This window comes from Eurypyga helias, unplaced genomic scaffold, assembly GCF_000690775.1.
Source record: "Eurypyga helias isolate BGI_N326 unplaced genomic scaffold, ASM69077v1 scaffold29465, whole genome shotgun sequence".
In the NCBI taxonomy this organism is placed as follows: Eukaryota; Metazoa; Chordata; class Aves; order Eurypygiformes; family Eurypygidae; genus Eurypyga; species Eurypyga helias.
In genome coordinates, this window is record NW_010252800.1 from 36,999 (window position 1) to 63,799 (window position 26,801).

The following is a 26,801-nucleotide window of genomic DNA, read 5'->3' on the forward strand; positions in this document are numbered from 1 at the left end:
AAACAAATGAGATGGGGGAAAAGATGAAGATACATGCAGCAAGAAAACCAATCTGGGAAAGGTAGGTGAGGTGCAGGAGGGCTGGAGGGGATGTAATGGGAGGCCGAAGGCACCCATCAGCCTGGGAGCAAAGCAGCCAGGGCACAGCCCCGCAGGAGCGGGACACCCTGCCTTCCTGGGCCTGATCCCTGCCTCCCCGGCCTCATCCTTGCCTTCCCTGCCCCGATCCCTGCCCACCCCCTCCACACACACCCCCATCAGGCCTCATCCCCGCCTCATCCCCACCTCATCCCTGCCTCCCTGGCCCTGATCCCCGCCTCATCCCTGCCTCCCTGGCCCTGATCCCCACCTCATCCCTGCCTCCCTGGCCCTGATCCCCGCCTCATCCCTGCCTCCCTGGCCCTCATCCCCGCCTCACCCCTGCCTCCCCACTCACGCCCAGGAAGCACATCCCTAAAGCCACTTTCGGTGCCCTGCTTTGGATTACAGATGCATGTTCCAACAGCAATGGAGTTTGAATACGCCTACGTGACACAAAATCCACCTTCCTAATTTTATTCTTTTGTATAGCAAAATAAAGGTTTTGCAAGTCTCAAACCTAAGACATGGATTAACAGTGAGGGCCTTCACGCACAACGCCACCATCACTAACGTGCTGTATTTTTGAATGCTGAGGTAATCACACAAAGAAAAAAGGCTTATTAGCCTCACACTGGTCAAACTATGAAGCACTATTTAGGAAAACAACCGTAAAATTATTTTAAGTCTGTGAATATAAGTTTCTAAGCTCCAGATTTTATATTTATATAATACATAAATGGAGCTACTAAACTTTTACATACATTTGTCTTACGTTTTCGTTGCTTTAATTTACTAAGAATATGCAGTTTAATTAAACAAAAAACCTCCTGTAATCTTTACTTCAAACCAAACCACCTGCCCTACAGAACCCAATGACAAATTTTGTATTTGTATGAAATATGTCCACACTGAACTGATGAAGAAGTGACCGTCCTCAGTATGCCTGCAGCCTCTGTCCCCTAACCATCCACATCTGAACCTCCTTCTTTCACCGTATCCCTGCTTCGCCCAGCATCCACCCTCCCAATTCTTCCTCTTGTGCTGTGTCTCTGCCCTATGCAACTGCTGCCCCTTCTACTGCAGAGCAGGCTCCAGGCTTCCAGGTTTTCCTCCCACAGTGCTGTTAACGTATCTGAGCACCACTCCAAAGGAAAAAAAAGCGATGGGAGGTGGGTAACAGAGAGAACACCACCAAGGGGCTGAGGGGGACACACCTATATTCAACCTCGGGCACCAACAAAATGCTCCGCCTTGACAAATCCCTAACAAGCTAAAGAAGGTTCCTTGGAATGTAATTTCTCCACAATATCATGTGTTTCAAGGTCACACAGTCACAGCTTTCAGGCTGTAGCTGAGCAGCAGAGGTAAGCACTTCTCCTACACGCTTAAAAATGCTATCAAAGGTCTGAAAATGATGACCCAAGGTGCAGATCCATCACCCTCACTACAGAAGCAGGCAGGAATTTCCAACCTCATGTTATCCACTAAGCAGTTAAATGGGATTAAGGAGTGAACAGAGACTGCAGATCCCTTCCTCTGAGTTTCCAAGAAATTGGAAACATTCAGCGCTAGTGGTGAGCTATAGACCGAGACGTGCCCAGGCACACACACCTATTTGACATACATTCCATTTCTGGATTGATGTTCCTGCTCTTCCTTCTAAAAGAGGAATCACAGTGATTTAGAGAATTTTCAAGGCATCTGTTGACTTACAGCACAATCCTATTGCCAGCACCCCACGTATCAAGTTCTAAGACAGGCTGTAAACAAACATTCATGAAAAGTGTAAGTGTAGTAACCTATAGCAGATATCACCAAAATAACGTTCTTTTCAAGCCAGTGATCCTAATCAAAAGCAATGAAAAATGCTTGCTATGGCAGCCCTGAATACATGCCCTTCATTCAGCAGAACCAGATTTCTGCAAAAGCCTTCGTTACAGCACATATTGACACCAGAAGTTAAAGCCCACTAGAGTAGTTCTATTGATCCTATCAGGTAAACATGGACATTTCCCTTCCTACAGCAAAAATATCGATTCCTTTTGAAAACAATGAGGAAAGCTGCAACAGAGGTGTGAAACAGAACATGGTATTTTGAATTCTTACACATAAACATTAACCTGCCAAGAAAAAATTATTAAATTCAGAGTTGGGTATGTTGGTTGGTTGGTTTTTATTTTGATGCACTGATCCTTGTACGGTAAATTTCTGCATTAACTGGGTAAATATTAGAAAAACACTGCTTTCACAAATCTGTTCTTTAGTGCTATGTTTGTATTTCCTCATATTCCTTAAACTGCATCTTCTGTTTCAAAGTGACAACACCAAAGTTATAGTCCTATTCCTTTCCCAAATTGTTTATTCTGATATAGTAAAGACAAGAGGTGGATTTCCCTTTTATTCTTTCAGGCCCAGCCACCACAGAGCCTGAAGTATCAGTTCCCTCGCTGCCCTCCCTCCACCTGGAGAACTGAGCTACAGTCAATCTTTAACCCCAGGCATGGTGGGGATGGGAGCAGGGCGGGCAATGGGAGGAACCACTGCCCTCCAACTGGAAAAACACTCATGAGATACTGGAATTAAGATTCAGGATAAGCAGATTTTTTTTTTTCATGGCCAAAGAGAGAACTTCAGCATTGGCCCAACTGTTCTTCAGCAAAAAAACATTCTGCAGCCAGACCACTGTCACACAAGCTGCACAACGCCGTTTTTAGAGCCATCACACACCGGTATGACAGCTTGTCTAGGAGAGCAGCAGTGTCATTCAAATTAAGGTACGTAGGTAATTACTGCCCCCCCAAACTTTACCTGAAGCCTTGCAGCTTGTTTAAATTACCCAAGACACAGGCAGCAGTCAGCCACAGTCCCCACCTGGACGGTCTCACCATGGGAGCACGGTACGTACCCTAGGAATGGCAAAACCCGGGCAGCATCTTGCACAAGCCTGCATTGCCCACTGGAGTGAGCATCCCCCAGTTTCAGCAGCAAGCTACCGTCAGCAAGTTGACCACTAGAAAACATCAGCCCAAGCGGCGTGTGCTGCCGAGAAATATTTGAAAGTGAAGGCATTCCGCTGTCTTGCAAAGACATCATTAGAGGAAAAATGGCAGCAGACAATGCAACTAACAGGACCAAGCTCACAGTGAAAATAAAACACACTCTTTTGAGTTTGCTTGTCATATTTTCTTTGATATTCTTTGTAACCTGAGTAAAATCACCTTGCCAAGGCTGAGATGAACATATCTATTGGATATGTTCATCACTGGATATTGGATAGAAATTTAAAGAATTGCTACATAGTTTTCTATTTTCCATCATTTTTTCCAGAGGCCTAAGCAGTGATTTTTTTTTTTTTAAACTATGGGGCAATTTCCCCCCTAGAAGTCTAAGTCACTTTTAATTATCTAACTGAGTAAATAAAAATGCCATTTGTCTGAGCATACAAGAAATAGGTTTTCAGAAGCATCCAGCGTATCAGAGGTTTGCTGACAGAAAATGGAAACTCAAGAGTGCTAGAAAAGCTGCAGATACACCTCAGCTAATTTGATGGAAGTCAGATTTGACTGAGGGAAGGAGGAGTATGAGCTCTGAAGAGTGACTTTTTTTAGACGTCGGTGCAAACAAAAGCTAATTCTTCAGTCTAACAGTAGCTGAGTTTTAAGCGTTCTTGGTTTTACGATCACTGAAGTTTTCCACTGGAGATGCAAATCTCCCTATGGACAACTGAGACTACTGTAAATTGGCTGCTTCTTATAGCTGCTTTTCACAGACTTGGTCAGAAATAGACAAATCCCCAGCTGCTTTCCAGGAGTAGTTCAAGGCCTATTTTCTGGATCACAAGTTGGGAAATTCTTTACAGCTTTTCTTCCTCTTGGGGCAATTGGCAGCAGTAGCCTTCTGCTCAGAGTGCCACAGCTAGCAGGTATGGACCCAGGGCCCTTCCTTATCGGACTGAGGGGGAAAGGCCAGATTGCCTTGTTTGTGCATTCATCTTCAAAAATAAGTAGAACAAGTACACATGACCACCACGCACAGTGGCTCTACCAGCTTTAAACAACTCACACCAGGATTTCTGAGAAGAAGTTTCTTATTTCCAGCTGCATGCTTTGCTGATTTTTTATCAGTTCCCAATGTGATGTAGACAAGGAGAATAAATACGTTAAAATCTTTTCTGCACCAAAGCACAACATGGCAGGCCTTGTAGCGCTGTGTTTTTGAGACAGACTTTATTCAGGCACGTTACACTGCACAATGAGTGCTTGTATTTATTGAGTCCAGATGTGGCTCTGAGAAGAGCTTTATAGTTTTAGGGGTTTCTCCCCCCAGTTGTTTTTCAGTTGACAGTTCAGAAGGGCATATGGCACTGCTTAAATAGCTGCCAGGATTTTCAGCTTGACAGCAATAACACAGCACTGCTGACTGCAAGTCCAAGCCTTTTCAAGTTCTAGGGAAGACTCATTTTCCACTTCTGCAAAGTGAAAAATTAGTCTCTCTATATTATTCTATTTTCCTACTACACTGAAACACTACGTTGTTGAACATGGAAATTGTTTATATTTCCATCAATTCAATGCACTCCTTTCTTGGAATATATATTCATAATAAAGCTTTTCCTTACCAGCTTTTCACTAATTACCTCACTGCCTGGCTCTCCAGTCGATTTGAAGGGGGTGGGAGGAGGTTCCTACTAGACATCTAGACAAGCAGACAGATTTCCTGCTCTATAAATACATTACTCGAGGCAGATATTGCTCATGCTCCAGGTTATTTAGTGACAAGATGCAAAAAAAAGCCTCACCACTACTTAGCTAACAGGATTCATGAACACTACAGTAAAATTTTAAAGCCCTGTATTGCTTCTGTCTACAGAACTCAGCAACTGGTAAATGAACTAATCCAGCTGAATCGTCCTGGAACAGATTTTCCAAACAGCTTTTATCAGCTGTGTTCAGAAACTTTGGCAACTCTTCCCATTACTACATATTGTCACAAAATAAAGGTCAGCATGAAAAGGTAGTGGCAGGACACAATGCACTGTATGCTACTGCCATAATTTGCCTATGGGTAGTGACCTTTGTTTCTTCCTTTTTGTCCAGTATATTTTTTGCATCTCAGAGATGCTGGAGTGGGAAGCTGTGCAGCAGCGATTACATCACGACTGAAAAAAAGATGCTTGGCAGACCTCACATGTGAGCCGAACACAAACATAGAGGCCAACTACACTAAGTGTTCAACATAGCAGAAGAAAACGTGGCAAGAAGTATTTTCTCAGGAACATAGACAGCAAATCCTTTGGCTTCTGTGATCTTTCATCTACAGCAGCTGTGAATGACACAAAAATATGCCCCACAGAGTAGAATTCAAGATAGTTCAGCAGTTGCTCCTGCTCTGTTATCCAGCAACCTGTCGCTAACACTGCACGTCTTTGACAAGGGCTCTCTGCTGCTGAAACATGCATGTTCACCCGTGCTTATTCCTTAAGGAATTCACTAACTCCTGCTACTAAACTCTTGTTCCTCAAATGGATATTAAGGGGAAGTGTGCACAAGTGTTTACTATCATTCTAGATAAAGTGGGTTTTTCCCCCCTTTAAAAGATCAAATGACAGGAACATACAGTCACCTAGAGCTTCGACTGCATGTTGTTGCCTCTGTTCCTCAGGGCCCTCCTCACACATCATCCCAAAATACTCAGAATGGCTTTTGAAACACAAGTCAACTCTCATTAGTGTGTGTACCAGACCATCCAGCTATTGAAACAGAAATTACAAAATACCAAAGAAATGAAAGGATCTAAAAGCACAGCCTTGCTCTGCCCACTGCATCTTTACCAGCGCTGCTCCCCTGGTTTCGTGACACCAAGTCAGCAGCTTTTTGGGCTGTACCTCTGCTCACCAGTAAAAGCATCTTTCTGCGGCCTCTCAGCAGAGCTGCTTTCTGCACTCCTCAGCAACGTCTGTGCCTGCACACCTGGGCCAGACAATCTCCCTTCCTCTCCAAGGGCCACCACCCAAAAGGCAGGAAAACCCACCCCATAGCCTCTGCAGAGGCACAGGAGACAAATTGTTTAATATGTTAATGTCATCAGTCAAACACAATCCACAGACATCTGGCACTTCCCTAGATCAGTGTCCTTCCAAGACAAAAAGCTTTACAAATTCAAATCAATATTTTAACTACGGCATTAAATTAGCACTTTTCTGTTTCACATCTAATCCCAACTGTTTTCCGTCCACTAACTGACCTGCTTGGGGAAGTGATCTCAACACCATATGCCACTGCTTACCCAAGCCAAGCCAGCTCACTTGTTTGTCCTTGTCAACACCAGGACACGGAAAGCTGCCATGGATTTGTTAGCATCAAACCTCAAAACAACATATTTAATACAGTAGAGCCTGATAGATTTTTGTGCTGGAGAAGCCTGTAATGACAGCCGTTAGTCTCAGAAATTCAGAACAGCGTTCACTGGATCAAAGAATTACTCATGTCTTTAGGACACTTGCTGTAAATGGCGAATCGTATTTCTTGTATTAATGTGCACAGTTGGTCAGCCCAAAATTACACCATGTACCTAGGGTTTCCAGCTCTTTAATGCAACCATCTCACAAAAAATCATAAAGGGAGATCACTTCCACTACCCAAGATTTCATATTTCACTGCAGTAAGTCCACAAATGCCTCAGTCTTTTTAAATATGAAACTACTTAGACCCCCACCTCATTAACAAATAAACCACAAGGCCATTCAGTATATGCAAGCACCACTTTTCTCTCAGTGAGTGAGCTTTGAAAAGTAAAAGGGAAGTAACTTCAGGAACAGATTACTCTTCTTTTAGTTTTTAAAAAGGCAATAAAAAACTGCCTGCAGGCATTAGAATCCTCAAAATCAGCACAGAAGAAACCTTATTAATCACAGAAGACACACAAGACCAAGAACACACAATAAAATTTCCAAAAATCTTTACAGTCTAATGACGAGATACTATGGACTGAGTAAACCACTGATTGTATCGTTCCAGAAACGAAAGCCCAGCAAAAGCACAGATAAGAGAACAAAACGGCCTGGCAGATATATCACAAGAGGAAAATTAAGAGGGCTAAGAAGAAACACAGACAGCAAGTATCTGAAGAATATTAAGTCTATCTGAAACAGATACATGCAGGAGAACTAGCACATCCATAAAACCCATGGTTTTCAACTCAATTTGCAGCAGCACAGTGGGGATTAAGGCAGGCACAAAGCACAGCTCAGAAAAACAAACGTGTCATCAAATCTAAAGTTCAAGTAGTCTCAGCCATGCTTTCCTGAAGGCTGCACATGGCCTGTGAATGAGGGGAACACATTATATGCACTGACATCAAGATGGTTTTCCCAGTGCTCTCCAGTTGAGACCCTGTGTCTGCACTCTGAACAAGGAGGGGAGGGCGATTTGGATCTTGGATGAAGACGCAGAACACAAACCTCAAGAGGACAGCAACCAATTAATGTATGAGGAATCCATTTGCAATTAATAGGCAGCATTGTCCTAAAAGCTGTCATAAAAGTAATGTAAGAGGGATAAAGCTAATGCAGTCTGACTTGAGCATGGATTCTCAGTAACCTGATCCAATATCGGAGTAGTCAGCAAAAGATTAACAAAAAGGGCTTGTACTAAAGCAAAGCAGGGTGGCGAGGCTGTATCTACATTCTTAGTTTGATACACTCAGGTTGGGTTTTGATCACATCATCTCTATAAAACATGGAAAAACTAAAGATACAAAGGAAGGCAGCCTATAGCAAGGGATGAGCAGCTGGAAAACTGCACATTGAGAAAGAGAAACCCATCAGGGATGAGACTCACTCCCCACTGCCCAGCCAGAACAGGAAAGCTCAGCGGGGAGGGCAGAGGAGAGCAGCAGAACCATACCCGGGCAATCCCTGCCCTCGCCTGCTCTCCCACAGGTCAGCAAGGACCACAGCTGCCCCGAGCCCACCTCCCAGTCAGCCCTGGCAGCCAGCGGTGCGGGGGGCTGGATCCACACAGATCCCACCGCAGCACTGAAATCCGTCACACCTGAAAATCCCACGCAACAGCTAGAACGCAAACCCTGGGCAGATGGGCCATGTTCTTGTGAGACCTGAGGGCTTGTGTTGGGCAGACTTCACCAGCTTGAACTAAGGCTGAATCCCCCAACCTAATTTAACATTCATAAAGAATGTAACAGCTGCACGTTAGAAACCGATCTGTCCCTACTGTTTCTACCAACAAAATGAGGTGAATTTCAGAGCTTGAAAACAATGTTACGGCTGTTAAAACACAGTTATGTCAGTACACAACTAACCTAGGGAAAAATCCTAGGAAGAGGTTTTTTGGCTTTGAAAGACGGATGTGCCAACCCAGAACACACCTGCGGTGGGCTGTAAGGCAGCCTGACTCTGCATTAGAGGGCTATGAAAACGGAGCAGCAGACAACCAGAATAACGAGCTTTTGTTCAGCTGACAAGGGGAACACTCATGGATTTGTAAACTGCAAAAAAGAATTTGTTAATAAATAAATTAATAAATCAACAATTCACATGCTTTACAGCTACAGGATAAACTAATCGTTTGGGTTGGAGGGGTAGGTCACCTCCTCCAACCCAGCACTCAAAGCCGGGCTAACTCAAACGGGGTTGCTCAGGGCATTATCCTGTCAGCTATAAACAATTTAAAAGTTGCACGTGTTGGCTAAAACTTCAAATGATGGTAGAGAGACTAAAGCTTGGTTATGACTAAGCAGCTCTTAAAACAGAAAGAAAGAGTCCAAGTTTCTTCACTGTAGCATGCCTTAACTGAAACTGGCCATCAGCAATTAGTACACACTAAAGTACAAACTGCCCTTTTCTGAGAAGGGATTCAATTGACATAAAGAAGTAAGCAACTACTGGCTTGTAGAAGGGGGAAAAAAGAAAAAGTGGCATAGGAACAAGATGTATATTCCATATTAAATAAAAAAAAAGAAACAAAAACCCAGAGCATTTCTTAAATCTCTACAGAAAAACTAAGCTACTTATCCTATGTACTGTACCTCCAGTTGTCTGCAACTGTGATGGCAGACAGTCCCAAGCAGTGGTTTTAAAAAAACCACAATCCTGAATTCATAACAGACTAATAAAACAAGCTCACAGGACTGTAAAATGACTGCAGTATCTGAACAGGTAGGGGGGAAAAAAGTTACAAAAAATTGATTATTTTCCAGTATTGTTTCCTTCCCTCTTAAATTTAACCCAACACTGTAGTCAGGATTTGCGGAAGTCTAAATAATAACTTGCTGCTAGTTTTTGCAAAGTATTGGGCTTTATTTACAGCAGCTTTCAACCATATGTTTTAACAGCTCATATTAATCCCTGCTTAAATACAGTTCAACTAACTATCACGGATGAAGCCAAAGTATATATTTAAAGGAGATTTACGAAGTTCTGTAGTCTGCCAAGTAACTGCTACTGGTCAAATCCCATCTGAAGCAACTAAACCAGACCTATATTTAAAGCAGGTGTTTAAAAACGATTGCTCTGTTTTGGTGGGAGAAAATAAGACTGTCCCATGGTATCATTCTCATGGCATCGTGTCTCCTCCCCCTTCAAGGGTGAATTTCTGGACTGGTACACTATACCACTACTTTTGAGAATCACGAAAAGAGTTATTCGAATCTCCAGTTACAACATAAAAAGCATCTTTAAAAAATGTATATTTACCATTAGTTTTCTTCATTCACTATTAAAATATACACAGCCTTGGATATATTTTTCATGGGTTGTTTTTCCCTTTAAACTTAAATTCAGATTAAATTAGTACCTTCAAAAATCCCAGAGAGACTTCTCATTAGTGGAAAATCTTCCATGGTTATGAGCTTGAAGGCAAAATTCAGGAAGGGAGATATCTAGTCTCCTTTTAATTTTGTATGCTGGAAACACATGACAAAAAAAACAAGTTCTCTGCATCAAGAATTCTAAAGTTGTGGCTTTTTAAATACAGTTAGTTGTATAAATCAGCAAAATGCAATAGTCTAATATTTTTTTTCTTCCACTGAAGAAAGTATATTCTTGAAATGCAAAAAATTAGTAGCTACTGTTTGTTGGTAAGGAACTGTAAGAGATGGTAAAGGATTCACCTTAGAGAGATGGTAGAGATATGCATTCTGCCCAGAAACAGCCAGAACCTGATACTATCTTTTTACTGAATGCCTTGGGATTTTTTCCTTCAGAAATCAAGTTCTTAAAAAACCCGACTTGCCCATTTTTTTTCCCCACAGACTTTGCATATCCCAGCTCCTCTCAGCATCCCACTGGCAGTCTCCGGTCAAGGGGCTGCGGGTGCAGCTCACGACCCCACTCTGGTCTGGGGTGGAGACAAGGGACAGTGGCAAGTCCACAGTGCCACAGCTACAGCTCCGCTACAGCTACACGTCCTGCTTTGCAAACAGGAAGGCTGAACAGGGATGCTACACCCCCTCGGCTTCCACCTCTCTCCTCGCCTTGATGTCCCCAGTGAGCACCTGGCACAGGCTGCCCCGGAGCCCCCTCCCCAGAGCACCCACTGCATTGCGGCGGGAGGCGAGCAGAGGGAAGGAGACGCAGAGATGCGGCCTTGCTGCGCTGCAGCCATGCTGGGCCGCCAAGCCTGGGTGCCAAGGGCAGCAGGCACACCAGAGGGGCTAGGGTTATTACCTTCAACAGGCTCCAAGGGTGGCTGTGCAGCAAGGCAGCCATTGTCTCCCACAGGCAACATCCCGGTGGGATTGTGTATGGTGCTCTCACTCCACCCGTAACATGAGAGCTGCCTGCAGCACTCAAGCCAATATAATACAACTAGTACTTTTCCTTGTGGAGAATCCTCGTTTCTTTTTCCTATGACTCATCTGCAAAACCAAAACCTCCAGTACAAAACAAGGTGACAGAAAGTAGAGGAATATTATTACTGGAAAAGCAAAAAGTCATCTCCAGACATGCTGAAACACCAGCATCCAAGCCTGGACCATCAAGGCAGACAAAGTACTTCAAAGAAAACAAAACTCCCCACACTTAACAGGGGAACCAGCGCACTGCCAGAGCAGCTGCCAATATCCTACAAAGCAGTGGCAGATACCAAAATTTTTTTACAGGCCCAGGGCACTGTATCAAACTGTTCAGGGGAACAAACTGCAAACCAGAAGAGAAGCTCCATGTGCAGGATCTGCCTGAGTGCCAGGGACTTGCGATTCTGCAAGTGCCCGGAGCAGGCGGGCTCCGAAGGGGAGTCTGCAGTTTATGCTCACCACGGGTTTAAGGGGCTCATAGAAAGAGATGCCTTCCCACTGACGTTTTAGTCCTCTTCTGCTGACTGTTTCTTTCTTTAGGCTTTCAGGAAATGGAAACAAAAATAAAAAACAAAGGAAACTAAGGTATCTACTTTGTTAAAAAAAAAAAAATTTACATACATTTGATTAACAAATCAAAATCCACAGTCATTGTCACTGCTAGCTTTTGAATTTCGTTTTGCTTCGGTTTATTCAAGGTAATTTCAAAGATACGTCGTTGAGACATCCTGAGGAGACCCACCTTCAGGCTTCTGCAGTCAGTCACAGATGTTCTAATACTCTGGAAGGTCTTTGCGTGCCCAGTAATTGAGTTCTCATGTACTACACCTATCTTACAGGGAAGAAAGCAAGCAGTCTCTTCTGGCGCTTGCAGCCTCCTGTTCCTAAGCTGACATAAGGGCTAACCAATGTAATTAACATTGACAGGGCCCTAAATTATGACTTTTCCCCTCAGTGTGAGGCTGCAGGACCACAGCCGGATTCTGACACATCCCGTACAACGCACTTGAGTCTAGCTGAGCTGCCATCCTGTCTCTGTACTATAGGAACTCCCGAGCCACTGCATTTACTATCCCTTTGCACTGCTCTGGACATGCCACACAGCACCAGCACAGAGTAGGAAGGAAGACCTCAACCACTGCAACCTTTTCCTTTGGCAAAAAAGAATAAAGCATCCCCACCCGCACTGACTGTACATAAGTAAACTGCCCAGTTTTAGTCAATGGCATTACAGAAAATACTTACGGAGACAAAAATACAGTCCACAATCTAGCACAGGTCATTTTCCATTCTGCACTTTTTCTGACCAAGCAAAACACTTGGAAACACAAGAGAAAAACAATGTATTTCATTTCAGAACAGTAACTGAAAAGTCTATCAGAACCAGCTCTCCTTTGTCTCCAGTACTGAAATTTTCAATCATTTAGAACCATGACCATTTACATAAACAAAGTGTGAGGGAAATAAAAACATGTGTGGAGTGATAAATACTATAAGGAAAATACTGCTCCAGTCTTTTCCATAGATCTGGCCCCAAAGATAAAACAAGAGGGAAACAACGACAATTCCTAATAAAGGTTTAAAGCTTTGGGTCTGGATGTCAACCAGTCACCCTATCCAACAGGATTCCCAAACAAGAACTCTCATCACTGTAATTATCCACCAGACCCATTATCATAAGCTTTCAGTCAGCAGTGGAACATTTTTGGAGTCTAACTTCTAACACTGTCATTTTTCTATACTACTTAGAAATCAAAGCACATGCAAAATTTGGAGACACCTCCCATTCAAGAGTCTCCTGTTGCTGATGGAGCCCAGGTTTCACCCTGTACAGTTTATTAATGGCCAAACTGAGTTTGAGAACACACCTGGCTCCCATTCTTCTGGTTCAAAGTCCAGGCCACACAATTATTTAAAATATGCCTAGAACCATTAAGACTTTCATCAGCAACAAACTACCTTGTAGAAGTTTTTTATGTGCTTACTAGAAAAGGTAAACAACCCTGGCAAAACTATTAACAGGTCCTGGAATATTCCAATACATTTTCAAACATGTCTCAAATTTCATTCTCCTATTGCTCATCACTACAGATGAGCAATAGGAGATGTTCACATTAACAGAACACAGATGTTCAGAAACAAAATCTGAGGGGTTATTTATGTAGGCGCAGGAGTATGCTGCTACCCACCAGATGCAGTGAGCAGCAGCATTTGTAAAGGTCGTGCTCAGACACCATGTCTTTTGCTCCTGCACGAGAGCATAAGGAACAGAACTGTTCAAGTCCCTCGTTGCCCAAAACCTATGTGACAGAGGACTTGGGCAGCGGGAAGGCAGGCATCTGATGGGATCCACAGCAGCTACGTCGCCTTGAGGAATGAAAAATACAGTTTACAAAAGTCCTGTGTCCAACCACACAGCAAAGTGCAGTCTGCTTGTATGGCTCCTTCTCATCAGGACAGGGAAGTGAAGAAATTTCAGCTGTACCAACAGGAAATGGCATTTGATCCAGCCAATCCAGCACACGATGCTTGACAAACGTGAACCAAAGCTGCACAGAGCTGCCTTCTGCATCTCTGGTACCACGGCATCAGGGACACAAGGCAGAGGGTCGGTTCTGCTCTGGTAAAAGGGACTCTTGCCAACCGCTCCACGTCTGTCCACCACAGCTGCTGGTGGGACAGAGTACAGCACTCAGAGCTACTGGTTACTGTCAAGAGAGATTTTGGGGGAAACTTTCTCAATGATTGACCCTGAAAGTTAAGCAGTATTAGAGTCTATGTAGAGCACCAGCCTTGGGGGAAAAACACAGGAAAGCAGACTAGTGCAGAACGCAGAAACCCCAATAGAAGAGAAAGGGACCAAGAACAAACATCAAAACAGGACAGAGTTTTCTATTGTTCCTGGGTCCATCCCCAGCCTACTAACACTGAAGACGCCGAGGCCCAATACTGGCTGCTTTCCCCAGCGCTTCTCTCCTTGTGTCTAAACACAGGATGTGACAACCGTCAGCTCTGAAACAACTGCCTTGGGACTTTGTCTTACAAGGAAGGACAGGCTTGCGTTAGGACTGCTGTCACGACACCCATCACCTCCACTTCATTGTGGCTGCAGGAGTCACTGCTCATAAAGCAGTTCCAGACCCTTCACAGCACAGTCTATTAAACTGCTACAAGCCATCCCTGAACCCTCACAGCTCAAGCACGGGACAGACTGTAATCTTGTCATGTAATATTGAGTCAGAACCCCTGAACTTCACTACGCCCTTCGCTTCAAAGTCAAGTACAACCCAAGCCTGGCTTCAAATCGCTGCAGCCACAGGTGGGACAAGAGGGGATGCCGTATCAAGCATTTACAGGCCTGATCCTTTGCCCTAAAGCAGAATTTTAAAAAAAAGGTATGTACCCTTTATATAATTATGCATCTAATGTTACCATTGCTCTTTCTTAAACAAATTCAGCACAGAGAATTTTCAACATTCACTGCTTAGAGAAGCAGTACTATGTTTAAAGGTGACCAGCCCTCCTCCACAAAGCTGTGTCATGGTTGCTAACACAGAATCAATGTCACAACAGTATAAAATGTCCATTTCCACTCCAAAGGCTCTAGTGCAACAGTGAGAATCAACTCATGAGGGATGCTTGACTCTGAACTGTGCCATGTCTTAAGAGTTACAGATTCTGTGCAAGGACGTGCCTTCAACATGGCAATAGGAAGCAAATAGTAAATACAGCTCCACCAAGTACACAGTGCTACAACAGAGTCTGTACTTAAATCCACAGGTAAAGAAAGCTCATCCCTAAAAATACATATAATAATTGGAATTTTGCTGTTCTTCCTAAAAACAATAAACTCCACACTACTCACAAGGAGACTAACATACTGACAGACCCTTCTCTACGTTCTGTGGAGCTGGACACTTAAAATTTTCTGCCCTCCAATGCTCTGTATCACAGTAAAGTGCTCTGTATCATGCAGTATCAAGAGGGGCTGACAGATGTTTTCTGAAGGATGTTCTGAAATTTCTCAGGTGGGGGTTACTGCCTTGTTGAGTCAGCGTGTGGGTCACAATGTATTCGGTCTGCTTTTATCAACACAGCAGTTTTATGTATTTATATTTGTTGTGGAGAATGACCAAAGTTTCTGCTCTAAGACAGTACCTGAAGCTATGCTTCCATTAACAATGTATTGCAAGTATTTCCTTAAATAGACACATTTCATTAAAAGCTCAAGTTCAGAATCAAGTGTTTCCCTTAGTTTAATGTTAAACTAGTCAGGAAGTATAATTTGGAGAATACTAAAAATTTATAGCTATGTTTAATGTGGAAGCGGTTCACCAAGCACTTGTACACTCTAGGCACAAGTAGTGGGTTAGGTACAGGTACAGGTAGTGGGTTGTTTTGGGATTGAAGGGGAAAAATTGGTTTAGGCTTTAAAACTTTTGTCTTGGTGTTTTAAATTCTCCAAACTCCATCTGGTTTCCGAAACAGTGTTATATGGTGACAGGAGAGTTCTGTCTTTCCTTTGGAGATGGTTGTTGTTCTAAGTTTGAACCGACTACCAAGGTGAAGCTAGCAGAAGTTAAAATATCAAGCTACCTGTATGTCATAAACAACTTGGTTCCGGCTGGCTTGTACTGCAGTTCTCATTATGTAAAATTTCTGTATGTATTTTGGTATTGGCACTAATCCTCATGATGGCTGCTTGCTGTAGCTTAAGTGCTTTTTAAAGCACCCCTCAAACATCTTCATCTCCTGGAATTCCTCTTGCACAAATGTCATCTTCTAATTAAGTGGAAAATAACTTCCTCTTCTGATGAAATGTGATTGACTCACCTATATGCCTACCTCCTCATCTCTAAATAAAGCTCATTTCTGTTAACAGTTCAGTTTCACATTTCAGCTGAAGTTCCTCTAGGACCTTCACCCTCTACACAATTCATAACCAACCATACAACGTCAAGGGCAGAGCCATGAACAGCCTAATGGGCAACACAAGCTGCGATCAGACTCACTGGCATGTACCCACTGGAGGCTGAAAAAGCAATTCAGAGCCACAGGACCCTGTATACATTTAAACACCAAAAAAAAAAAAAAAAATCACACTCCTGCATTAAAACATGAGGTAAGACAGCAACAAGAAGAAGGAATGTTATCCTATACTGCGGATACGCTTTTTTCCTTGCCTTCTAACAGCAACTAATTACATCCACATCTGCTAGTGCATACTAGATTGACACACAACATCACGTTACCGAGAGACCGTTATCATTCACGAGCTAGGTGATAAGCGGTCACATGGCACAACGCTCACCTGTCAGCATACACTGACCTGCATTCAGCACACCTTCCCGCTTACCTCAGCCGTACATGACAGCTGGACTGACCCAGGATTAACCCATCTGAAGCGCAGCATGACTTATCTTTTCGTAAACGAGCCAATCACTTGTGATGAGCCAATTCCACTGTTTAAAGTTCCCTAACGTGAGGATACAACTAAGAAGTTCCAGCACTCGACCCTCTCGGAGCAGTTTTCGCTATCCCATCGGGTTTGACGCAATGGAAAGTAGGAATTGCAGCAGTTTTTACTCAAGTGTATTTTGTCTGCTTGCATGGATGGTTTCCATCACATTCAATTACTCAATTGCACTACAAAATGGAGATTTTTTTTTTTTTTCCTGAGATCGCCTGAAAATCTCTAGATTGTGCAGATTCCTGTATGGCACACAAAACTATTTTTATTCTTACATTTATTTCCCTATTTTGGGGGGAAGAGGGGGAACAAAACAACAAATATTGAAATACAGAAATAATCCTTAAACTACACATAAGCACAGCCATTTTTAAACACACCTATAGACCACTATATATAAAAAACAGAAGGGGAGGACACTTACAGAATTGTAGACTGAGGCTCAGAAAGGCTAATAAGGCTGCCAAAGCCAGCAAGAACAGAAAACGGTTTCGGAAAAGCATTATTATTCGTTCTGCTTTCTCTTCATGGTTTCATCTTCATATATCAATGGTTCCTGCAAACAAAAAAAGATTGGCAAATATATTTCAGATGTGGAAGCATCAGCTACACCAAAGAAAATTCAAGTATCCTTTCAACAGTGCCAAGTTCTTTCTTAATGGCAAGCACATGAAGCAAGTCCAGCTGGCAACAGGAGGATCAATAAGCTGTCCTCACCCTAGTTATGAGATTAACTATTTTCACAAGACAGAACTTTTAAGAAAAATGAAAACCCTGCCATTACCCATAAAATTAAGTCTTCTCCTGCTAACACAAGGTTAATGGTCATATCATAACGTTATCAGCAGTTCTTTAATAAAAGTCTCTTGCTCCTGTGCAAACAGATCACAAGAACATTATTACTTATGGGCTCTCAAGAACAAGTTGGTAGATCATCCCTACAAACAAAATAATCCCATAACATGTTAAAAGGCTACACACACGCACTTTTAAACATAGGTTAGAAATTAGGTTCTCCGTCTGGTAGCCCTTTTACTGATACAAAGTTCACAATTTTTATGTAAGAGAATAAAGAGTAAGAAAAATCACCAGTACCACTACACAGAAAACTAAAAAGTATATTGATTTAAGATGAACACCTGGAATAATTCTGTGTAACATTTCAAAATAACTGTTTTGATGAGGATCAGAACAATATATTTCTGATCAACAGCATTTAATAAAACTTCAAAACAAATAACTCATTGCAAAAGTTAAAATAATAAAAAAGACAAAAAACCCAGCCCTCTCTTGAAAATACTCAAACAAGACGTATGCACCATTAGTAAAAACCACACTTTTCCTTGCAAAATGACATCCTGAAGCGCACAGGATTTGCTGAAGCGCCCTGTTTCCACAGATGTCCATTTTCCATTGGAAAATGGCTCTATATAAGGGATGGGGGGGGTTGCTCTCGTATATAAACCTTTTTTTAAGCCACCAGCTGCTGTTATGCGCAAGAGACACCGTAGCACGGACAGCATGTGACAGGAAACCCGTCAGTCTTGAAAGAAACCTTCTGAGATTCCCAGATCCTTTGAACTGCGCTCTGTTTATGACAGCACATCCAAACATGTTGACATAACTTTTTTTTCACCACCACTGAGCTCAGGGAAACTTGTTTCTTTCCTGCTTTTGAGGATGAAAAAGCCTACATATTGATACATATTTGTTTGTTAAAACTCTTCTGCACTCCCCAAACTATTTTAGCAAGGTTTTAATCTCTACCCCTGACAAACCATGTAAAATCACAATCTCAAAATTTCTCAGTGTATCTATTGTGGTTGTTCTTAAGAAGAGCTGTGGGCTTTAGGAGTTGGCCCAAGGAGACTTCCACTGTACAAAGCAATGGGATGCAGAGCATAAGTGGTGATCTTCCACAAGTGAAGGCAGTGGGGCTCGCAGTAAGTGAAACGTATTACACGTGTACATTTTGCAGGATTGAGGTCTTTCCATCTCATTTTACTTGAAGAATTACCTTTACAGCTTTTGGAAACTGGAAAAATTGAAGGAACTGGAGGTTCTGAGAAGCAAGAAACCGGAGCTATTACAGTGTTTTTCCAAAATGCCAATAGCACCATAAATGGCATGTGCAAGCAGTAATAAAAATAAAGGTTAAAAAAAAGAGGCAGAAGGAACTATTTAACAGTCTCAGTTTCACAAAATCATAGTTCATCCTGGAACATCTCAGTGAAAGGTATGTGGAAATTAAACTGAACTAAAGCACTGAAACCAAAGCATGCTGTGAAGGGTAGAAGCTGTAAGGATTAGTGTGTACAAAACACCAGGAGAGAATAAAGCAGTTAAACCAAACAGATGGAAGAACAGAAGGGGAACCACAGGAAAAAGCAAAATTAGACTTAGCAGGGAGGAGAAGGTAAATCTATTAAAAAGCTCTCAGGAACAAGAGGTCTTGTGCACAGTCTACACTCATTAATACAGTTGCTGCACTAAAAAAAAAAAAGTTGACACAAAAAAGGAAAAATTACAAGATGGGAAGAAAGGAGATCATATGCTCCTCATTAGCAAAATGTTTTCGAGAAAAAGCCTAATTAGCTTTAAACTTTAATTGCAAGTTCAGAAGTTTTAAATGCAATATTCAAGAAACTATAAATAAAGTGGAAAGATTTTTCTTGTAAGTATGCTTTGGCCTGTTAACAAGTTAAAAGTTGCCGTGTTGCAACTTATGAGGAACAGCAACAGCCCCTGTTGAGTAACTGCTAAATAAGGGCCTGACCATACAATTTGTCATCAGCTCCTACTTGCTATCAACTGCTGGCAATCAGGTGAAGGTATGTAAGAGCATATGTAAGTACTGAAGCCTCCGCTCCTCCGTGCTGGCACATGATGTACTCCCAGGGCAAAGAGCAGAACGTAGCCAGCACGTGTTAAGTGAACACAGTACAATAAGCATTGTGAGCACTCACTGAAGTGAGCATTTGTAACCTAAAAAAGATAAAACTGAGCCTAAAGGGGTGGAAATAAAAAGCTAACCAACCTTATCTCCCCGCAAAACTATTTTTATATGCAGACGGATCAAGAAGCAATACTACCACACAGCAAGAGGCTGCAGCGTTGCAGAGCATCTGTGGCTAGCATAACATTTAAAGAATTTCAATCTTTATCTATTTACCCTACGCACAGGCCAGAGTGCAGGTCATGCCCCAGCCTCACCATCTCCATGCTGTAAGCTCTTGGCACTCAAAGGTCAACTCTATCAACAACTGACAACACCACCTCGCCAGTCTCCCAGTATGGACCTTGGCTCTTTGATTCAGAGATAAGCAGCTTTTAAAGGTGCTTTTTTAAGCACCACACCACTGCCAAAGAGGCAGAACTCAGCCCTGGGAGCAGCAGCGTTCTGGCAGCAGCTTCAGACGTGTGCCAGAAACCAGTGATTTATGCTCATCCCTGAGAGCAGGGCATTTGCTCAAGATCGAAAGATCCTCAAGTTGCCCCAAGGGAGGTTTAGATTGGATATTATGAAAAATTTCTTCACCCAAAGGGCTGTCAGGCATTGGAACGGACTGCCCAGAGAAGTGGTTGAGTCACCATCCCTGGAGGGATTTAAAAGACGTGTAGACGTGGCACTTAGGGACATGGTTTAGTGGTGGACTTGGCAGTGTTGGGTTAACGGCCGGACTCAAGATCTTAAAGGTCTTTCCCAATCTAAGTGACTTTATGATTCTATGACTGCAAGACTTGATAAAGATGACCTACAGAATCCCAAACTTATTTTCACAATGCTAATTATAAGCATGACACACCTAAGCAGTCTAGATATGCTGAAGCTTAGTCGTTAATATATATCAAAATGCAGATAATTAAAAGGCTACGTCTAAGCCACCTTTTGCAGCATCCTTACCTACCCACAGAATTCACCTTTTCTTTTAAACATGATCCAAAAGTCTCAACCTATCAAAACAGGCCAGAATGACTCACAGCACTTAGAGCACCCTCAGCTCTTACCTCATCTCCCAAGACGGTGCCAACACGCGCTAGTGTAAGGTGCCAGGCTATTGCACACTCACACAAGGGTAAACACAGTCTTACAATTGAAGGCTGGGCCAGGGAATCAGGAGACTGGCCAAGCCTCTGCTAGGGTCTGGAAAAATTTGATCAAGTCACAATTACTGTTTCAGGCCATTTCACTGGAAATATCAGTAAGTACCTAGAAATGCTGGGAGAGCAGCATGTCTGCCAAGAGCCCGCACTAAGCACGGAGCTCCCAGCAGACCAGCTGGCATGACTAACCTACTTTGTGTTCTGCACTAGCTGCGTATTGCTAGTGCTCCACATGGAACCTCCCCCCCGGCATCCCCTCCTCCTGTGCAAAATACAAAGGCGACACTTTTGCAAGGTTGACTAGCTAACCTATTTCTTTTGATTATTTTAAATCAGGCCCTGAAAATAACTTGACATCAATGCTTTCAAAGCACTTGTGAGGTTAGACACGACACTAAACCAGCACTGCCAAACTTCCGTGCCCACTGACTGATACTGTTACATCCTCTAAATCACCCGTATCCATCCAGAATACAAACCTACCATCTAACACAAAGCGAAAGCACATTATTACACTGACTCCCCATGACAGCTTAAATGAATTTACTTGATTAAAACAGCATGTCTCCATAAATAATCAATAGTACTCCTCAAAGTCTGCCTCAATAAAATTACAGTATTTATCTGATGTGGTACATCAGAATGACATCGTCTACTCAAATACAAGCGAGGAAAAGTGGTCACAATGAAACAGCGAAGAGAAATGGTGCCTTTGCCCAAAAAGGAAGGTAGCATTAAGTCTGTCCCTAACCATATGCCAAAGACAGGCACAGGCAGCAAGCTTATACATCCTAGGAGGGAGATCAAAAAGCCTACAGACAACGTAAGGTTGATTTGGAGTAACACTCATAGATGGTTTTAGAACAAGTCACGGAAGAACACAGGAACCCACTTACTAGTCTGATGTCTCTATACTGCAGAAGAGAGTTTTTAATTGTAATTGCTTTTTGATGCATCTTTTATCTTCCATCTACATCTTCAGGCTTATTTTCTGACAAAAACTGTTTTGAAGACATCTGAAATAAAGGTGACAGCTCCTGATACAATAATAATGAAGATTTCTGCCTTTACTTTCATTTTAACTCGTGATGGTCCATCAATTATCCCCCAGTCATTTGGCAGCAGACTACCAGGCAGCACATTCTTCATCTACTAAAACCCACAAGTCCAGTATCCAGACATCTCAGACAGCTGAACGACTGCATACTCGTGAATGGGAAATGGCACAAAACAGTTTTGTCAGCAAGTGGCATAAGCCCAACCTTTTCTTTGGTGCTTCAAAGGATTTGCTTTTTTTCCTGCAGGAAAGACAAATGGTGTCTGGGATGTTGTGGTTACGACCAAATCGACTAGTGCTACAGATCTATGGCAAGCACCAGAACACAGAGGAAACGGGAACAGGGAGCAGAACCAACTCTCCGGTCAGCACGACCTGCTTAGTTACTCATGCTTGTAATCATCACGAGGTGGAAACCCTCACAAAACCCCTGCAGCTCACTGCAATGGCAGTAATTTAAACTGGGCATGCGATTCCTGCAGTACTGAAGTTGCACTTTGCATAGAATCACAAAGTAAAAAAGCTAGCATCTGTGATACTGTTAATCATAATTCTTAATTTTCCCATCTGAAAGAAACAAGCTCTCCATTTTTTAAAAATAGCATTAATGAGAAATAGGTCACATCAGTTGGCATAAAAAAAACGCGTTTCTAAAAAAGTAAAACCAGCTCATCCCTAGAAAAATTAAATAAAACCTGCTCAGTAATGTTACTCACGTTAGCCCACCCCATGACTTAGGGTCGAAGTTAGTAACCACAGAAAACACAGAACTTGATTGCAAGTACAAACAGGTCAGCAGCCTCATAAAAAAACAATGCAAGGGAGGATAAGGAAAGCCACGGTAAATACAGGCAACATATACCACTCCATGGTACTTCCATGCACGGAAACAGGAAGCAGCACCTACCTAACAGAGCATACCTACATTTTGATATGCAAAAACTAATAGCTACTTATAATTTTATTTCCAAAATACTTAATATTTTGGTAGCAGGCAACTGATTAAAAAAAAAAAAAAGGAAAAAGCAACTAACAGCTAAGTTGTTAAAGTTTAATATATTTTAGTATTTAGGATATCTACATCTAAATTTCTCTTTTCTCTTATTCCTAGTTTCTTCCTTATCTATACATCTCTAAAATCCTCATACTGGCACAGCCGGTCTCAAGATGTGCAAAGGCTACTGAAAATGGCACAGCAGCACTGCCCAGTCTGTCAAAGCAGCATCTCACTTCACTGAAGCTAAGGGATCAGAGCTCTTACCCAAACAATTCTGTCCCCCTCTACAGCACTCATCATTTTCCCTGTGCAGCAAATTTATCGCTAGTAAGTAAAGGTGAAGAGCAGCTTCGCATTCAGAAGTGATGACGGGACCATTAGCCATACTGAAATTTGAACACACCTTGAAGATAATCCGCTGTTCTCAAAATAAAAGTTCCATGTGGCTCTGACATCTTCGCTTTTAAATCCCAAGGTGCACAAGCAGTTAACATGGTGAACTTTTTAAACACCTCTTTCCCCTAACCAGCTTTTGGGTTTGAGCAGGACTGTCATACAGTTTTACACTGGAAATTCTGGGAAAGCAGTCATGGGTTTAAAACTCCAGCTTACATCCTTCGAAGGACAGTTCCCAGGTTTTAACTCTGTCCTACTCAGTTCACCATTGTGAATTGCCTTCTTTCAGCAGCTGAGATGCAAGCAGAACAAGTTTTACATAGTGTAGGTTTCCATTTGATTCTCAGTCCAAGTCATTTAGCATATATTTCTTTTATTTAAATTAGAATCTACAAGTCTAAGAATCTCTTAAAACTACGTAATAAACACAGTCATGCAGAGACATCTGTCTTGAAGTTATATTTAGTGCATTAACATTGTAGTTAGAGGAATGCAACATTATAATAGTACAACTACCCCTTATGGGTTTCCCAGCATTGGAAGTTGACTGGTTTTGCAGTCAGATATGTCCTGATTTTGGGGATTTCCTTAGACTTACATCAGATTTATGACGAAATTATGCCATGTTTTCTTGAACAAAGATAACTGGGAAAAAAAAAAAAAGAAAGTGTGTGAACTGTTAAAAAGCATGGAAAGATCATTAAGTGTTTGGTTGTTTTACCTTTTTCACACTTCCACATTTAGCTTACCTCCCCGGTTCTCTGACCACCAACCACCTTGCAAGGCACTACATGCTAAAACCTAATGCTTCTGAAAATTCAAACAGTAATTTTTTGGAAGACATGCCGTAATTGTAACCTGTAAATATCCTTTTTATTCAGTAACATTTAAAAATCACACTTCAAAATACTTGAACACCAAACCAGTATTTTTTTAAGACCAAACACAATCATTTTTGACATGTAGTGACTAAAGGGTATCAGCACTGCCGTTATGTCAACACAATCAATAGATTCTAGGACTATTAATATTTAAAAAAAAAAAAAAGTAAATGCACGAACTAACTTAGAGATGAAGAAAACTACAGTGCCAAAATAAGGTACTGTAAACATCTAATTCCTGTGGGATGATGTCATTGCCCTAGAGCACTGTCTGCCTTCTCCAGTCTCCCTCTGCTATTCCTAAAATTATCAGTATATGTGAGAGAAGTCTAACAGCTACAATTCAAATATAATTTTTATGTCCTGCATATCTTTCCCTTAAAAATAAGTAGATGAGCATTTTAAATTTAGTCACCTTCCCCCCCTCTTCCCAGATCACTTTCCCTCTTAGAGGTTCAACTTGGAGACAGTTTGCTGCCTTCATGGCCAGGCTCTGGCAGCATCCTGAGGCTTATGACCTCCCACCAGCTTCACTAGGCTCTTTATAAAGAACATCAAGTGTGCCCCTCAGCCAGGGCGCAGAGATGGACACATGCCCCTGCCTGGAGGCACTTACAAGAGTCCGACTGTAAACACAGAGGAAAAGCAGGATTGCACGTAAAACAACTATGGAATGTTTACTGCAACCTGTCTCTAGTCTCCTTTTTGTTCTACTTTGTGCCAGATTGAGACATCTGTTTAGATCAGAGGACAAAGTGATGGTCAGCATCAAAATTCATGCTTGCCAGCTCATGCATCCTCTCTTGATTAGTACATGTAGTCACACGTGTTAGTCACTGACGCTCTGCTGTATCACGTCACTGTGGGGGACCCAGAGCCAAGACGAGACCCTCTTATGCTGAATTCTGCTCCACATTACGGGAACCGCACAGGTAAAGCTCACCCTGCACCCACAGGCACCCGTGAACTCCCGTCCTTAGTGGAGATGTATGTTGGCACTGACCCCTGTGTACCGACTTCTCCAGTTACACAAGGCTTTCGGGTTCCAGATCACAGGTGTCATGCTGACCCTGCTTTCCACCGGCTGTAGACAAGTATCCCTTTACACTTCGTAGGTGCCATGCAGTTCTTCCCTCATTACTGTTTTCCAGAGGGAAACAGGATGACTTACCCTGTCACCGACCACAGCAAACCATGCCCAGCCTTTAATCTGGTCCCTTTTACAGAGTCTGTAGCTCTACGTGTTTTCAAGTCCCACCTACCCAACTGATTTTGGTTTTTCTCACCCTTCTGAGCAGGTTTTAGATAACCTTAATTTTGTCAGTTCCTGTGTATTAAACACAAAAAAAAAAAACCCAAACCTACATAATCTGGTACACAACATGTCCCTGTACCAAAGGTACATATATCACACACAGCAGTTCTCTCTCCTTGGTTATTCTCCAGAACTGCTGTAGGTGCACAAGCTGGAAACAAGTCTTCATCTCTTTTGGTCAGCAGAATGTTTTTATTTAAGGCTGTATTTATGTCACAGCTTGCAAGCACTGAATGTGACCCAAGTTTTAACTGTGCTATTGCTGGCTGCATCCAGCACAGAAGCCACAGAGTTGCATTCGTAGGACGCATCCAGGGAAGGAATAGCAACAGATGCTGTGATGCCACACGATGTATCTGGGTTACCTTGCTGGGCTCCTTTCTAAACCAGTACGCTGCCTGGCAAGTCACCAAAACACAGGAAAGAAAACACGCCAGAGCAGCTTTCCATTGGGTTTTCCTGCCTCCACGTTCACAGAGATCGGGTGCTATGCCCAAACACACCCTCACTACAGCTCTTGTTACAACCAATTTACACCGCTGCTGTTATTGTTCAAGTTGTAATGGATGTATAATCAATTTCTACAAACATGAGAGCAAAACATGGGCCTTCACACACCCTTGGGTTTCAGTGATGCACTTCACCAGATGCAAAAATCTAAACACAATATGCAGCACCTTCCAGTTTTCCCAGTTACGGATAGATATAACAAAGATTTGTTATACTCCTATTAAGTAAGAGAAAGAACAATAAACCTATCAAATAGCAGGAAAAAGCATCATTTAAAGCTGAGTAATGGCATCTCCTTCTGTAGTAAACAAAAAAAGTTTGGAAACACACTGGAGTATTTTGAACAAATCTTTTTGTTTTCTGTCTCACAGTACAGACAAACTGCACGTAAAAATAAAACTTCACATTTTCCAGGTCACACACTCGTCTGCCTTTGGCCACTGCTTTTAGGGCAAAGTTTATACAGAAATGTGTTTGTTGCAGATTGATTCTCTGCTACAGGTAAGAGATTTTTCCTTCCAGTACCTGAAGGGGCTACAAGAAAGCTGGAGGCAGGGGGGATGTGTGTCTTTTTACAAGGTCCTGTAGTGACAGGAGGAAGGATAACAGGTTTAAATTGAAAGTGGGGAGGTTTAGATTGGATATCAGGAAGAAGTTCTTCCCAGAGAGGGTGGTGAAGCACTGGGACAGGTTGCCCAGAGAAGCTGTGGATGCCCCATCCCTGGAAGTGTCCAAGGCCAGGCTGGATGAGGCTTGGAGCAACCTGGTCTAGTGGAAGGTGTCCCTGCCCATGGCAGGGGGGTTGGAACTGGATGGTCTTTAAGGTCCCTTCCAACCCAAACCATTCTGTGATTTTTGGAACCTGTTCTCACACCTCATTAAGGTAAGAAAAAAAGCCCCATGAAAGTTCTACTACCAATAGCATTAAAAACAAGCACATGCTGCTGCCATGTGCATTTTTGTACCATTTCAAAGAATCAGTTTCTCATGCTGTTCTTTCCCAAATCTTTCCCTCATCTCAGCCCATCAGGACTACTTGTTTTTATACTACACCTGTTACAAACCTGCTCAAACAAATCAAAATCTGAAAAAAAAAAAATCCCCCAGCTCTAAGGAACCTACACATTTTAGATTACCAAAATGAAGCCTGAGAAGGAGTGCTTCATTCCGCAGGAAGA

The 26,801-nt window shown here is 42.4% G+C and overlaps 1 protein-coding gene across 1 annotated transcript in view; it reads right to left on the reverse strand.

Moving 5' to 3' along the window:
• Nucleotides 1–16,866, reverse strand: part of PXYLP1 (2-phosphoxylose phosphatase 1) — a 36,009-nt gene extending 19,143 nt beyond the window's left edge. The window contains exon 1 of the mRNA XM_010152480.1: nucleotides 16,788–16,866. Within this exon, the coding sequence (XP_010150782.1) occupies nucleotides 16,788–16,866 (79 nt within the window). The remainder of the gene's footprint in view (nucleotides 1–16,787) is intronic.
• Nucleotides 16,867–26,801: the final 9,935 nt, after the last annotated feature.